We start from the raw sequence: 14,109 nt of genomic DNA, 5'->3' as shown, positions 1-14,109 counted from the left end.
AACAAAGAGACGGTCTGCTACTGTGAGGGGGAGGGGGAGGGGAGGGGGAGGGGGAGGGGCAAGGGGGAGATGGAAGGGGAGGGGAGGGAGTCAGCATGATATTAAATGGCGATATTTTACCATTATGTAGGCTAAACAAATTGTTGTAATGCATTTCCTTATGTAAATTACTCCATCTAGCGGTATTTTAAATGAATGTACACGCGTCTTTGCAGCTATTTGCAGCTCCCCCACCCCTCTCTCTCTCTCTCTCTCTCTCTCTCTCTCTCTCTCTCTCTCTCTCTCTCTTTCTCGCTGTATGTCTCTGTGCCTCTCTAGTTAAGCCTTTTGTCCCTCATTGTGGGGGGGGGGGGGGTTCTTGCGTTAAACTTTCATTAAAAAGAGAACTTCACCCGTCGTTTATCCTGCAGCTGAGTCGACGCACAGTGGGCCAGGGAGGAACCAAACTCATTTTTGGGGATTTATTTTTCATAAATCCAGAGGAAATGTTTGGATTTCCAGGGATTTCCGCTTAAATTACATGGATAGTTAGTCCATTTCTCAGTGAATTACCCTATAATATATTATGAAGATTGTGTTTCTATCATCCATTTGTTACCCATTAATGCAGTAAAATGAACTCTCAGGAGCAGGCACGTAGCCACGGGGGGGGGGGGGGGGGGGCACGTGCCCCCCAAAAAAATTCAAGATCGGTTGAACTTTTTTAGACCCCTTTTTTTTTTTACCTCGATCGATTACATGAATGTGAACATCAAACTCTGGCTACGGGCCTGATCAGGAGTATGTGAGAGAAATTTCATATCAATAACTTAAAAACTTCATGTTAAATTGAAAGATTTATAAAATAATTCACTTTTGCACAAAACTGTGAATATGTAAGATTTTGTTGTTTGAAGGAGTAAATAATTTATACCCTTATTGTGCATACCGGAATTTGGCGCACTTTGGTTCCTTTCTGGCCCACTGTGCGACGCTCCGTTAGGCCGGGTGTCATTTTCAACATCATAAATAAATCTCTATGTTATGTAGAGTGTGTAGCGCCATCTTCTGTTATAAATACTAAAGCAATCAAGACTATTTTGGCCCCCAAAAAACAAAACAAAATCAAACAAAATTCTTGCCTTTTTTCGTAAAGACCCAAATCACTCTTGGCTTTCGCGTAGCCTACTTGTTTGCTAGTCAAGTAAACATACGTATTTCTAGGGGGGGGGGGGTAGATAGAGTCATAGAGAGAGAGAGAGAGAGGGGAGAGAGAGAGAGAGAGAGAGAGAGACACGCGAAGAGGATTCAATATGCCCCATGCATAAATCAATAAAGTCAAGTGTAATGAGTAACTCAATCCACGTATTACATTTGATTCAAATATTTGGGCAGGAAAGTCAGATGTTAATCAAATAGCAATTTGTTTCTAAAATAAATATCTTAAAAAATATAATAGGAGCTTGCGGCGGAGAAGAGGTGGGGTGGGGAGTGGTCTTGTAGAAGAAAAAACATCAGGGAGTCCTAGGGGAATCATCGGTGTGCTCGTGTGTGTGTGTAATGTCTGGGGACCGACATTTATTTAAACGTCCCTAAAAAAGGGGCCCTTTTAGAGAATAATCTAGAGCTAAGATGGTCCCCTACGACGAGGTGCAGCTAGCTGACGACTGATAATCAGCTATATACCCCCCCCCCCCTCTCCATTTTTTAACACACCACCATAACTGCGTCCTCCCAAGCTCCCGCGATAGCTAAGACCCACCCCAAACTTTCCATCCATATAATTATGTACAAAATTTCATTCTTTATACAAAAATCCCGCCTGACCTTAAGATGGTTCCTCTCCACAAACTCCCAGGGAGTTATTATTATTTAAACCCCACCTACCCACTCCACGCCCACACCCACTTCATATTCTGCTTGGACCCACCTCTAACTTGCCATCCATTATATTTATATAGGACTCAATTTTCAGAGGGAGGCGGAGAGAGAGAGAGAGAGAGAGAGAGAGAGAGAGAGAGATGATCGAGACAGATAGAGAGAGAAAGATAGAAGAGAAAGAAAGAGAGAATGGAGGCAATATGAGAGAGAGAAAGAAAGGAGAGGAATCCAAGAGAGAGACATATGGACTACTAGTAGACTTGGGAAGAAGATGAGAGAAGCAGTGAGAAAGATGTGAGAGTGGGAGAGACTTATAGAGAGGGAGAGAGAGAGAGAGAAAGAAAAGGAGAGAAAGAGAGAGAGGTGGGAGGGATATGGGATGAAGATGCGAGAGACTATAGATCATGATATAGAGATGGGAGCATAATGAGAAAGAGAGGGAAGAGATTACGAAGAGATATGAAGAGAGAGAGAGAGAGAGAGAGAGAGAGAGAGAGAGACGGGGGAGAAGAAAGACAAGATTATAAGGAGCAAGTTGTCAAATAATGAAATAATAGAAAGTGTTCATTATAGCGAGTACACTTTAAAAAGACATATCAGTTTTGAAAAAAACAAACAAAAAGAATCCTGAACTGAATCTCATGAATTGGATACAATTATTTAATTTATTCCATTCTTTTATTTTGTTTTAAATTTTCTTTCTTTCTTATTTGTCTATCAAAAAAAAGAAAAGTTCCTTATTCTGACAGAGTTCACTCTATTAATCGGTTTCAGGATAAAAAGATAACTTTATACTTTTTGAAAGTGGTAAAGATTTGCGGGATGAATATGACTCAAAATTTTGAATGAAGAATACGGTACTAATATACAAAAGAAAGAAAATCAAACAAAATAAAAGAATGAAATAAATGAAATAGTTGTGTCCAATCCATGACATTTCTGGGAACATGGAAACTGCGTAAATATTCAATCCTGAATGATAAACGCCTATAAACCAAAACAACAAAAAATATTATTATAATTATAATAAAAGTCCCCATTTTGCTTATCATAACTGCTTCACTCGTCTAGTCTAGTCTACGTCTGCAGACAAACACTTCGAGCTGACCTTGCTTTGCTTTGTGAGGGATATGATAGATTAGAAGTCACAAAAGTGTCCTGTATTGAGAAACCGTTGCCAATTCAGGGTAGGTGTGTCTAGTTTTCCCCGTTTTAATTAGTTATTGTTAAGTTTAAATTCTTTGTTTCACTTTAATAAGCTGTAGACCCTCTAGATGTATTATTACAAAACAAGTTGTACCAGCGCCCGCAAGTGCCAGCGGCCGCTAGCGGACAGCGAATGAATTTGTACCCGAGTGTTCAGCGGTGCGTGAGGCTGAGTAAATGCCACGTAGATTTACGATGAGGGGAGACCGACAAATCTGTTAATACTAATAATAGTCTAGCGCTGTTGTCGCTATGTCGGAGAGTCGGAGAGTGTGTGTAGTTTGTTCTTAATATTTTATATTCATTTATCAATATGCTACCTAATATTTAGACCCTATACCTCCCCCCAGAATTTTTAATGGAAATGTTTGATCTCCCATTTAAATCTTCTTCTTCTTCTTCCTTTTGAGTACAGACCTCTTTACAGAGTATTATCGTACTATACTGGGGGTGTGTGCAGGTGGACCACTTCACCGGGGTTTCCCCCTACTCGTATAGCCTATAGGGCCATATAGGCTCTACTTTGACCAGAGAAAAGAGAAGAGAGTTTAGTAAAGCTCCTTAAAACATCCTAGATCTATGAATGAATAAATAAATGAATAAATATATATTTTTAAATATAGTCTAGGGTCTAGTTAGGCCTAGGGTCTATATAGCCTGAATTTTCTGTCTCTTTCGTTCGTTAAGCCTCTTATTTGGGTAGGGTCGGCTCAAGAGGAGCCGACCCTACCCAAATAAGAGGCTTAACGAACGAAAGGAGGGTTAAGCAGCCCTGTAGAATAAAGGTTTGGATTACTAGTAATGCATCCTCATGATCTTCTTGTGTTTGTTTCAGTCAGGACCCACAATTTCAAGCAACCATGCAAACACCAATTACATGTTAAAGATAAAGTTGAGTTCTGGTCATGCAATTGCATTTTGAAAGAAACAGTGTGAAGTCTATCAAAAAAGGTTGATCATCTATCCCCGGCAGGTCGAAATTCCAGTTGATACCAGTTGACATCTGAGACCAGTTGATTTACCAGTTGAAAACCAGTTGATTTACCAGTTAAACACCAGTAGATGATTACCAGTTGATTTACCAGTTGAAAACCAGTAGAATACCAGTTGAAAAACCAGTTGAAAAACCAGTTCAATGTATCTTATGCATATATTCATGACTAATTTGCATGTTTTCACAGAAAATATAATTATCATGATCTGTCAAGCAAATGTGACAATGCACATCAATTTTGTGATTTATATTTTCTTAGTCGATCATTGACATATAAATTTTATGTCTGTTTATATTTTTCATCTAATTAAAGACGTAAAAATAGATATATTGATATACATGTAAGTAATTATTACCCAGGAAACAAAATTTATAATTTTGTATATGTATGTACGAGCTCCAATATTCAAACTGAGAATGAAACTCATCTGTAATCCACCTCAAATGATCATTGTGATGGGGTAATTGCAAGAGTTTATATGATGGTCTAGTTGGTTGCCAGATGCCAATATTGATTATTGATTATCAGAATATTGGTTGATTACTGGTCTCAACTGGTCTCAACTGGTAAATCAACTGGAAATGTCAACAGTTGGGAATGTTCAATTGATTTCAATTGGAACCAGTTGGGAATGTTCAATCGTAGGTCCATGGTTCAATTGGTTTCAACTGGAACTAGTTGGCAACTGGTTTCTATTGGTTTTGCTCCAATTGGTTTGAACTGGATTTTGGTCCTGGGTAGTACATATTGGTGTGTACTGCAAGGTTCTGGAATCATCAAAAGGATAAGAAATTTTGCCCAGTCTTGGTAAAGTTACGAGCACTGTACACAGAGAGATGTATATGGGACTACACGAACATTTGGCATGAAAATCTGTCCCCATTTGTATGCTGTTGTATGCTGTTTCATGCCATATTTAGAATATTAAGGCATTTGAAGAGCTATGCTTTTCAGGGAACATTTTTAATCTGATGTTCTTCCACACTTGCATATTAATAATAATGATAATTAACGCTCACAAATGATTTTTCCCCTCTTTCCCAGAACTCAACTTCTCTTTAAGTGCTTCTACCATGAGACTTCTACTATCCCTGTCTTCCTTAGTGCTCTCCCTGACCTTGAGCCTCTGTGAAGATCACCTTGACAGTGACTTTCAGAGCAATGAAGGCTTGGTTGTCACGGATGAGAGAGAGGATGGTGTCTTTTCAGCTGGAGGAGCAGGACTTGAGGTGTCACAAGCCGCACCTAAACTAGAATGGGATCCTAATGGATACTTCACATTCTGCCCCTGCATGGGTAAGTTTGCTTAAAGATAAGGAAATAGTCTACGGCTTGTGTAGCATTGAAGCATTCAAGCCATACTTTACAAAGTAATGCTAGTTTTAGAGAGATGTGAAAGGTATGTCTTTACTTTATTGAGGTTCAATCCAGACTCCTTACAAACAGGCTGCTCTCTTGAGAGTGATGCAAACAATGTCCAGGGCTATTATGACACTTACATGTATTGCACATTTATGACCATTAACGGATTAGGGTTGGTCAAGTGTCTAGACACTACAGCTTGTATTCTTGAAGATGGACTATTAAAGCAAAGCTCTTTTAAAAATTGCCAGAGATGTGTTGTGAGTTTTCTGCATATTTTTTTTCTTGCTAAAATGTTCAATAATTCAATTAATTTTCCATTAAAAACATAATAATTACATAATGAATACGTACAACAAATAAATTGAAAGGACCCCTAAGACAGCAAAGTATTAGGAGGGGCCCTATACAAATATACAAAATAAAAATGAACATTGTTTGTGTTATAGAATGGGTCTGCAGTATTAAAACCCATTGACAACTGAATTTGTTCTCATTCCAAGAGGCCTAATCCAGTTTCCGTAGACAAAGGGTTCAAACTAGATAAAAATCCTTTCCAAAACATGAGGGTGTAGAAAATCAAGTCTCTGGTATCCAGATCCAATCTACCAACCTGATGATGAACAGGCTTATCATTTTTCAAAACTACAGGTAGTTGTAAAATAATTTCTAATTTGATTCTGACAGGGAGGTTTGGAAACCAGGCAGAGCACTACCTTGGATCACTAGCCTTTGGTAAAGCACTCAATAGAACCATCATCTTACCTCCGTTCAGGACTTATGTAAGTACAGGGTAATTAATATTTTGGTGGTCGTCTTATTTTGCGAACTTTGCATCAATGAGGTTTTGATTGTCTGTAATTAGATAGCCATTGAATTTCACTTCTTGAATATTACCTTCTTGGTAATTACTTTCCACATTTGTACTGAATGATCTTGAATCTGGTTCTGAAAACTTTCTCAATGCTTAAATTTCACCCAAGTATTTGTGATCACTTCAGCTCTCTCAAATAACTTGGCCTCGGGTTTTTCCGCCTAGTCCAACCCGACTCGAGTGCAGTATCAGCTTTGGACCTGAGTTTATATGACCTCCTCCACCATGGTACTGAGGGGGGGGGGGGGGGGAAGTATTTTAAGTTAAATACTAATGTGTTTGCAAATTTAGAAAGAAAATTAGTCTGGTGTATTATTTTCAATATAATGTTTAATGTGCCAACAATATATCCAAGATTATTGGAGGGGACGGGGTGGCTATTGCCAAATGCACCAACTCCTTTTGTCTAAATGAATCTTCATATCATAGTTAGTGTAGGCATCAAACTTTTTCTGATTCAAGCCATTTAATCACCATGATTTACTAACTTTGGTTTTTGAAAGAAGGTTGAGTTTGTGTAAAGGTGAGAAATGATTTGTGGGCTTACATGTACTTGTTATTCTTTATATCAGTTATGAATTGTATCACAAACAGAGATCCCCTGTAAAGTATTTCCTTCAGATGCCCTCATATTCAAATTATGAAACAGCTAAAGGGCTTGGACCAAACTTTAATGTCAATGTGTGTGTAGTCCCATATAAACATATCTGTATGTAGTGTACATGTATGACTTCAGCAAAACTGAGTCATATTTGTCTTATGTTCATGATTCCAACATCACAAAGTGTCAGTATAATTAGGCTGCGACATGTACACGATTATTCCGTCAACTACATGTGTACTATTTCTCGTACACGTGTACTTGCAGTGACTTTTGTATGAGATAAGGGATATGAATCCAGTCTTTTGCTTTAGTCAGCCTTCTTACTTCCAAACTATATGTATAAATATAAATTCTTTGGCAACGTAATCAATTGACCAGAAATCAATTTCATTTTGAAACTCTTGTCATCTTATTCCAATCATTCAGATCAACATCCCTTTCACTGACTGGTTTCAGTTTGAACCCATGCTAGAGTTCTATCCTCGTCTCATCACCATGGAAACCTTCATGGAGGAACTAGCTCCCAAGTACTGGCCAGAGAATGAGAGGAGAGGTTACTGCTGGCTTTACCTCAACAGTGATGCTCAATGTGAAATGAAGAGAGGTAAGCTAACACAGGAATACAATTTCAGTTTATTTTGCATCATAAAATACATTACGTATCATAAATACAAAATAAATATCAGGCCAGGGGGGTGTTTCACAAAGACTAAGATCGACTTTAAGTTAGACTTAACTATGGTATGTTGTTCATGCCACTATTTACTCTGACCATTTACTGGCATTGGTCTCGAGGGGCGTACAAATCATGGTCACAAATCTACAGAATTTTACATTTTCTTCATAATTCATTGTTAAAGGAAAAAATATTATCTAAAGATCATAATGGTGAGAGCAAATAGTGACATGAACACCCTGCCATAGTTAAGTCCAACTTAAAGTCCCCAGGCCCTCTAAGAAGCAACTTGTGCTTGTACATGAGGCCCCTAACAAGGTAAACACAATATCAAATTAAATAGCAAAATAAATAAAACTTACTAGGTATGCATGCATATGCGTACATTTAGAAGAAGAAAACAAAGACCGACCATCATGAGTTCATTATACCATCTATCCGTACTTGAGTTCATTATACCATCTATCCGTACTTGAGTTGAGATTTTTTACATGTATACAGCCTAAACTAGAGCAGATATAAAGCATCGAAGACATAATATTTTGTTTTATACAACAAAACTCCTATATCCTTGTTGTTTAATCCTGTCCAATCTAGGAATTTGTAGAACAGCAAACGAGTTTGTGGGACTTCTGCCACGTATCTGTTTACAGCTCTTTCCTCTTGTGGCAAAGTCAGTCCACTTTTCAGTCTTTCTCTTCTCTTTCTCCAGGGAATCCATTTGGCCCATTTTGGGACGGCTTTGGCATTAATTTTGCGGAAGAGATCAAATTTGAGATTTTCAGCCATGCTGACCTTTCCAATACACAAGACATGGAAAAAATTAAGGAACATTGGGACAGAAGGTAAGGTGATTTAGAACATACTTTGAATCCAGCCCCTTACTATATATCTATCTATCAGGCTATAGTTCATCCAGACATTGGACAAAGCCCTCCTCATAACATTTCCATTCTCTTCTGTATCTAGCTGTCCTAGTCCAAGCGGCCGTTCCCATGTATGATGTTAGGTGATCTCTCCATCTTCTCTTCTGCCTTCCTCTTCTTCTCTTTTCCAACCTTGGTTGCCATTCTGTTAAACGATTTGTCCATCTATTGTCCTGAAGTCTTGCTACACTGTACATGCCCAGCCCATCTCCACTTTGATTCTCTGACTTTCTCCATGATGTCATCTTTGTTTTCTACTAACGTCCTTTCAAAAAACATTAATCTACACTTGCCAATCTCCAGATACATGTAGATGATAAATGGGTGTCCGGTACAATGCGAAAATCATTGAATTTAGATCAGCATTGTGAACGTCTGTAAAATGGCATGTGTATGGAATGCTCCCTAGGGAGTGGAGAATGTACTACATACATTGTGTGCGGGAAAGCCTGAATCCGATGACCAGGGCAATAATATATCTGTAGAGCGCTTAGAGATATCATCGATGTATTAAAGGCATCGTTTAACATTGTTAAATCTGAGATACATGGCCCTACGTGTTATCAGTGTCTGTGATATGGTGTAATATTGAAGCCCTAAAAAAATTGCGCTTCAAATGATCACAAAGTGCCTCAAAAAAGTCATGGGGTTCCTGACTGACCGAAAGGTTTATGATTATCATTGCAGCATGAGCTAAATCCAGGATTTTATTTCAGAATCTGAGACAAAGATACCCAATCCCTTTAGGTACTATATAAATCCAGAATATTATTATTAGCTTGCTTATCTTAATAAAGAATTTCAAAGAGATTTAAAAAACTTTCATTTGTAATTTAACAATTTCCCCTCTCCTACAGTTTTCCAGTAAAAGATCATCCTGTCTTAGCATTGAAAGGGGCACCAGCCCCATTCCCAATGAGAGCGAGTAACCGGGTCATCCAGAACTACTTCAAATGGAACGAGGGGTTGTTTGCTGAGGCCAAGCACCACATGGATCATCTCTTTAACGGAGAGCCTTACGTTGGCATTCATCTTAGGACTGGCATTGATTGGGTAAGTTTAAAATCAAGCCTATTCTGTGTGGTATTAGATAAGGGAACATTTCGTGAAAGCTATATTATCTAGCACATCGCTGACCATGTCTAGATGTTCATGTCGGCATTCATCTCAGAACTCCAGCCAGTGATTGGGTAATAATAATAATAATAATAATAATCTTTTAAAGTCCACTCCAAATTTTATTAAGTTGTGGAAAGAATGTGGAAATTCTTTTTGCCCAATTGATCGTGAACCCGGCAGCCACTGAGCAGCCCCAGATCAACGTTGCTCTATCCCTTAATGTTGAACTCCAAACAAGGTAGCAGCAACTCCCGTCTTTTAATGTATTTTGGTATGACGCGGCCGGGGTTCGAACCCATGACCTCCCAGTTGTGAGGCGGACGCTCTACTGACTGAGCCAACACACCGGTGTAAAGTGTGGGATTAAGCCTTTAGAGTGCGTACATAAAAAAGAGATCATTTTACAATATCCTAATGTTTTTCTTGGGCACGTCCAAGCCATTTTCCCCCAAATGTTGCCAGCCATATCTTCATCTGAGATATAGTCGCACCAATGAGACCGACACCGGACCAATGAGACCGACACCAGACCAATGAGACTGACACCAGACCAATGAGACCAACACCAGACCAATGAGACCAACACCAGACCAATGAGACCAACACCAGACCGATGAGACCGACACCAGACAAATGAGACCGACACCAGACCAATGAGACCGACACAAGACCAATGAGACCGACACCAGACCAATGAGACCGACACCAGACCAATGAGACCAACACCAGACCAATGAGACCGACACCGGACCAATGATACCAACAACAGACCAATGAGACCGACACCAGACCAATAAGACCGACACCAGACCAATGAGACCGACACCAGACCAATAAGACCGACACCAGACCAATGAGACTGACACCGGACCAATGAGACCAACAACAGACCAATAAGACCGACACCAGACCAATGAGACCGACACCGGACCAATGAGACCGACACCAGACCAATGAGACCGACACCAGACCAATGAGACCGACACCAGACCAATAAGACCGACACCAGACCAATGAGACCGACACCAGACCAAACAACAAAATATGACATTACCCTGAACGAAGAAAAATCGGTCAGTTTTGGTAGCGTGTCTAGTGTAAGATGATTGTATGTAGTTAAAGATAAACTTTAGTACTGGTAATGCGATTGCATTGTGAAAGAAAAGGTGTGGAAAGGATCAGAAACAGTTGATCATGTAGCATGTAAGTATTGGTGTGCACTGCAAGGTTCTGGAGTCATCAACATCATAATAAATTTGACCGAGTCTTGGTAAAGTAACAAGCACTGTACACAGAAAGCTATATATGGGACAACACACATGGTGTCGGGGCTAGTACTACCTTGATTTCCTTGTCTTTCTATGCTCATTACTCAGCCAGTATACGTTTTCTTCCAAAATTGTTTGGCACATGTCATTTATTTGTAATCTTGAACATTCAGTATAAGTTTTGTTTGATTCTGTGAGAATTAATTTTCTTTTTTTTACCAGAACTGGAGTTTATCTTTAATAGGCCTACCAGATCTTGGATTAGACCAAAGATGTAGTAGAACGATGCATAGACCTTGTGGCAGATTAGCCCTGTGCTTAACAAGTTATCCAATAAAGTCTACTACTACATTAATGCATTTACCGGTAATATCAATGCAGGGTCATGTATTCCATTTGAGGAGGAAAGTACTTCTGAGTGTCTTAGTATTACTAGTATCTTGCTATTTATAATCTAAATCAAAGAAGTCTGACAAACATTTGTTGAGGGCTTACCAAAACGATCCAAGACCTTTAACCTTGGTTAAAGCCCCCAGCCTCTAAAGTGTTGGGAGCCCCCAAATTTGCCAAAAATCTGATGGCAAAATTTCATTAAATTGTATCACAATTTAAAAGAGGATGCCACTTACGACACTCTTCTGCAAAGATCTCCCCCTTCCCCCCCCCCCCAAAAAAAAAAATAAAGAAGGTGTTACAAATATTAATAAAAGAATACATACATTGTAATTTGGGTTTTCACTTATACGCAGAAAACCTTAATTTGGTATTCTTTCATCAATATTCGACTTCAAATACATTTGTTTTGAAATGTGTCTTAAATGACATCCTATTTCACATTATGATACAATATAAGTGTAATTTTGCCATCAAATTTTGGAGGGCTCCCAACACTTCAGATGGGCTTTAATCTTTGACTTTGTTCTCTCACTCTTCAGGAAAGATCATGTGAGACGGTAGAAGGGATGAGACAGATGATGGCATCACCCCAATGTCATAAGGTGGGTCAGGAGCCGGTTACCAAGGCCATGTGTTACCCTACCAAGGAGATGGTTCTAGAGGAAACCAGAGCTGCGGTGGAGAAGTACAAGACCAAACATGTCTTCATCGCTACCGATAAATTCTCCTACCAGAAGGAACTGAAAGAGATGTTTGGAGATGAGGTTGGTTTGATATCCTCTTTCATTTTGCAGTACCATCAAAGGTGTAATTGAAAATCAGAAAAATGGTATCAAGAAGGTATAATTTAAAAGGAGATGCAGTCAAGATGCTGCCTCGAAACATAATTATATGATGTATGAACCTGTAGAGACTTCGTGTAAATCAGATATTAGATTGAGGAAACATTTCAATCTTTTAATTATTAAAGATTGTTTTATGTGTATTTGTTGATTGATTTGCCAAAGAATGAAAAGGTATGATTGAAAATGTTGAGTGATTGATGATAGGTGGAAAGTCAATCTGAAGTATGTTATGGGCAGCAAGGTAGCAGAGAGAACAAACAAGCTCTTACGTCATGGCATAATCTGTCTTTCACTCATCTCCAGGTCAAAGTTCACCATCTCGACCCCCACATGCCACAGATTGACCTCATCATCCTTGGCCAATCAGAGTTCTTCATTGGTAACTGTGTCTCATCCTTCACATCCTTTGTGAAGCGGGAGAGAGACGGAAACGGGAAACCATCAACGTTCTGGAGTATAGGAGTTTGATGAAGCGCATAGCATCTTCTTGCACAATGTCTTTCAATTTATACTTTGTAGTCGGGTGATTACGTTCAACGTGCCCGCACAACATGTGACTTTTATCTGTTTATGACCATTAACAAGTGGCTCTTTCCGTAACACTACCATTACTCAATGGTCATATCAAAAGACTTTTCTTTTTTGGATACCGGCGCTATATAAATATCCATATTATTATTATTAATGAAATCACATTGTTTGTTAATATACAAAGTGCATTTATTAATGTACTCAAAGTAATACTACCCAGGCAGATCATTCAATTCATTATTCACTCAATTATAAAAACAGATACATAAAATTGCGTATGAAGATGGACATAGTAAAATCAGGAGTTGAAACCACAAGTAACAGAAACTGAGGGGGGATCAGATTAAAGATCTATTTAAGGATCTTGTGAATTTATAGTTTTTAATTATTTTAGTTTACCCAAAATGCTTTCTCTGACTTACTTTCTTCACTGCTATGATGTCTTTCATTTTCAAACTTCAAGCAATGGCTTTCAAAGCAAGCCTTAAATGTAGGTTGAATATATTTATCTAATGCATATTTTTGCAAATCTCTTTTGTGCCTTTGTGCAAATATCTTCTCAAGTATTACATTTTAAGGGTATGCCTGTATTTTACAATCAAATTCATCCATTTTAGTTCGAAAGAACGCTTTCCTCCAAGTGTCTTATTTCTTTGTGTCTAAATCTTTTAGGTTATCCAACATATCTTGCGACTTTTGCTACAGGTTTTATTTCCTCATATATATTGGTGTAGATCTTGGGTCACACATGGGTGTAAGTTTACAATTTGGGTGGCTACAACAGTTAAATATTATTCTTGGTATGGCGTTAAAATTACATGTTGGAGTTTGTAGTGTCGGCTTTTAACAGTTTGGGTTATAGATGGGTTTACTTTAAGGGTTACAGCAGTCGGTATTATGTAGGGTGCTAGTGTCTCCAGAGTATGTCTCGTACAATTATCTTTCATTGCCTACTCTTGAGAAATTCCTTTCAGCATAACATTCTCAGGGATGTGATTCCTCCACCGATTCCAAGACGGAAAAAAAAAAAAAAAAAAAAAATTCAGATTATCATTTAGCATATTGACCTCAAGTCAACATATCCAACATATCTTGCGACTTTTGCTACAGGTTTTATTTCCTCATATATATTGGTGTAGATCTTGGGTCACACATGGGTGTAAGTTTACAATTTGGGTGGCTACAACAGTTAAATATTATTCTTGGTATGGCGTTAAAATTACATGTTGGAGTTTGTAGTGTCGGCTTTTAACAGTTTGGGTTATAGATGGGTTTACTTTAAGGGTTACAGCAGTCGGTATTATGTAGGGTGCTAGTGTCTCCAGAGTATGTCTCGTACAATTATCTTTCATTGCCTACTCTTGAGAAATTCCTTTCAGCATAACATTCTCAGGGATGTGATTCCTCCACCGATTCCAAGACGGAAAAAAAAAAAAAAAAAAAAAAA

The 14,109-nt window shown here is 38.6% G+C and overlaps 1 protein-coding gene across 4 annotated transcripts; it reads left to right on the top strand.

The window, feature by feature from the left end:
- Window positions 1-2,923: 2,923 nt before the first annotated feature.
- On the top strand, window positions 2,924-14,109 carry pofut1 (protein O-fucosyltransferase 1). 4 transcript variants are annotated; one of them, XR_004063675.1, is made up of 9 exons: window positions 2,924-3,047; window positions 5,106-5,357; window positions 6,111-6,205; window positions 7,328-7,505; window positions 8,290-8,422; window positions 9,361-9,556; window positions 11,826-12,050; window positions 12,435-13,367; window positions 13,773-14,109. XR_004063675.1 is itself a non-coding variant. In XM_030982651.1 (8 exons), the coding sequence occupies exons 2-8, from the start codon at window positions 5,135-5,137 to the stop codon at window positions 12,597-12,599; spliced, it is 1,215 nt and encodes a 404-aa protein (XP_030838511.1). In that variant the 5' UTR covers window positions 2,924-3,047; window positions 5,106-5,134; the 3' UTR covers window positions 12,600-13,703.

Source organism: Strongylocentrotus purpuratus, unplaced genomic scaffold (assembly GCF_000002235.5).
Source record: "Strongylocentrotus purpuratus isolate Spur 01 unplaced genomic scaffold, Spur_5.0 spur5_scaffold_13, whole genome shotgun sequence".
NCBI classification, from domain to species: domain Eukaryota; kingdom Metazoa; phylum Echinodermata; class Echinoidea; order Camarodonta; family Strongylocentrotidae; genus Strongylocentrotus; species Strongylocentrotus purpuratus.
This window is presented reverse-complemented; position numbering and strand designations above follow the sequence as displayed.

Bases quoted from the DNA above. Each gene is read 5' to 3' on its own strand.
- pofut1 (XM_030982651.1), top strand. From the start codon at position 5,135: ATGAGACTTCTACTATCCCTGTCTTCCTTAGTGCTCTCCCTGACCTTG. The intron at 6,206-7,327 runs GTAAGTACAGGG...CCAATCATTCAG, and splicing joins TACCTCCGTTCAGGACTTAT to ATCAACATCCCTTTCACTGA. The intron at 9,557-11,825 runs GTAAGTTTAAAA...CTCACTCTTCAG, and splicing joins TTAGGACTGGCATTGATTGG to GAAAGATCATGTGAGACGGT.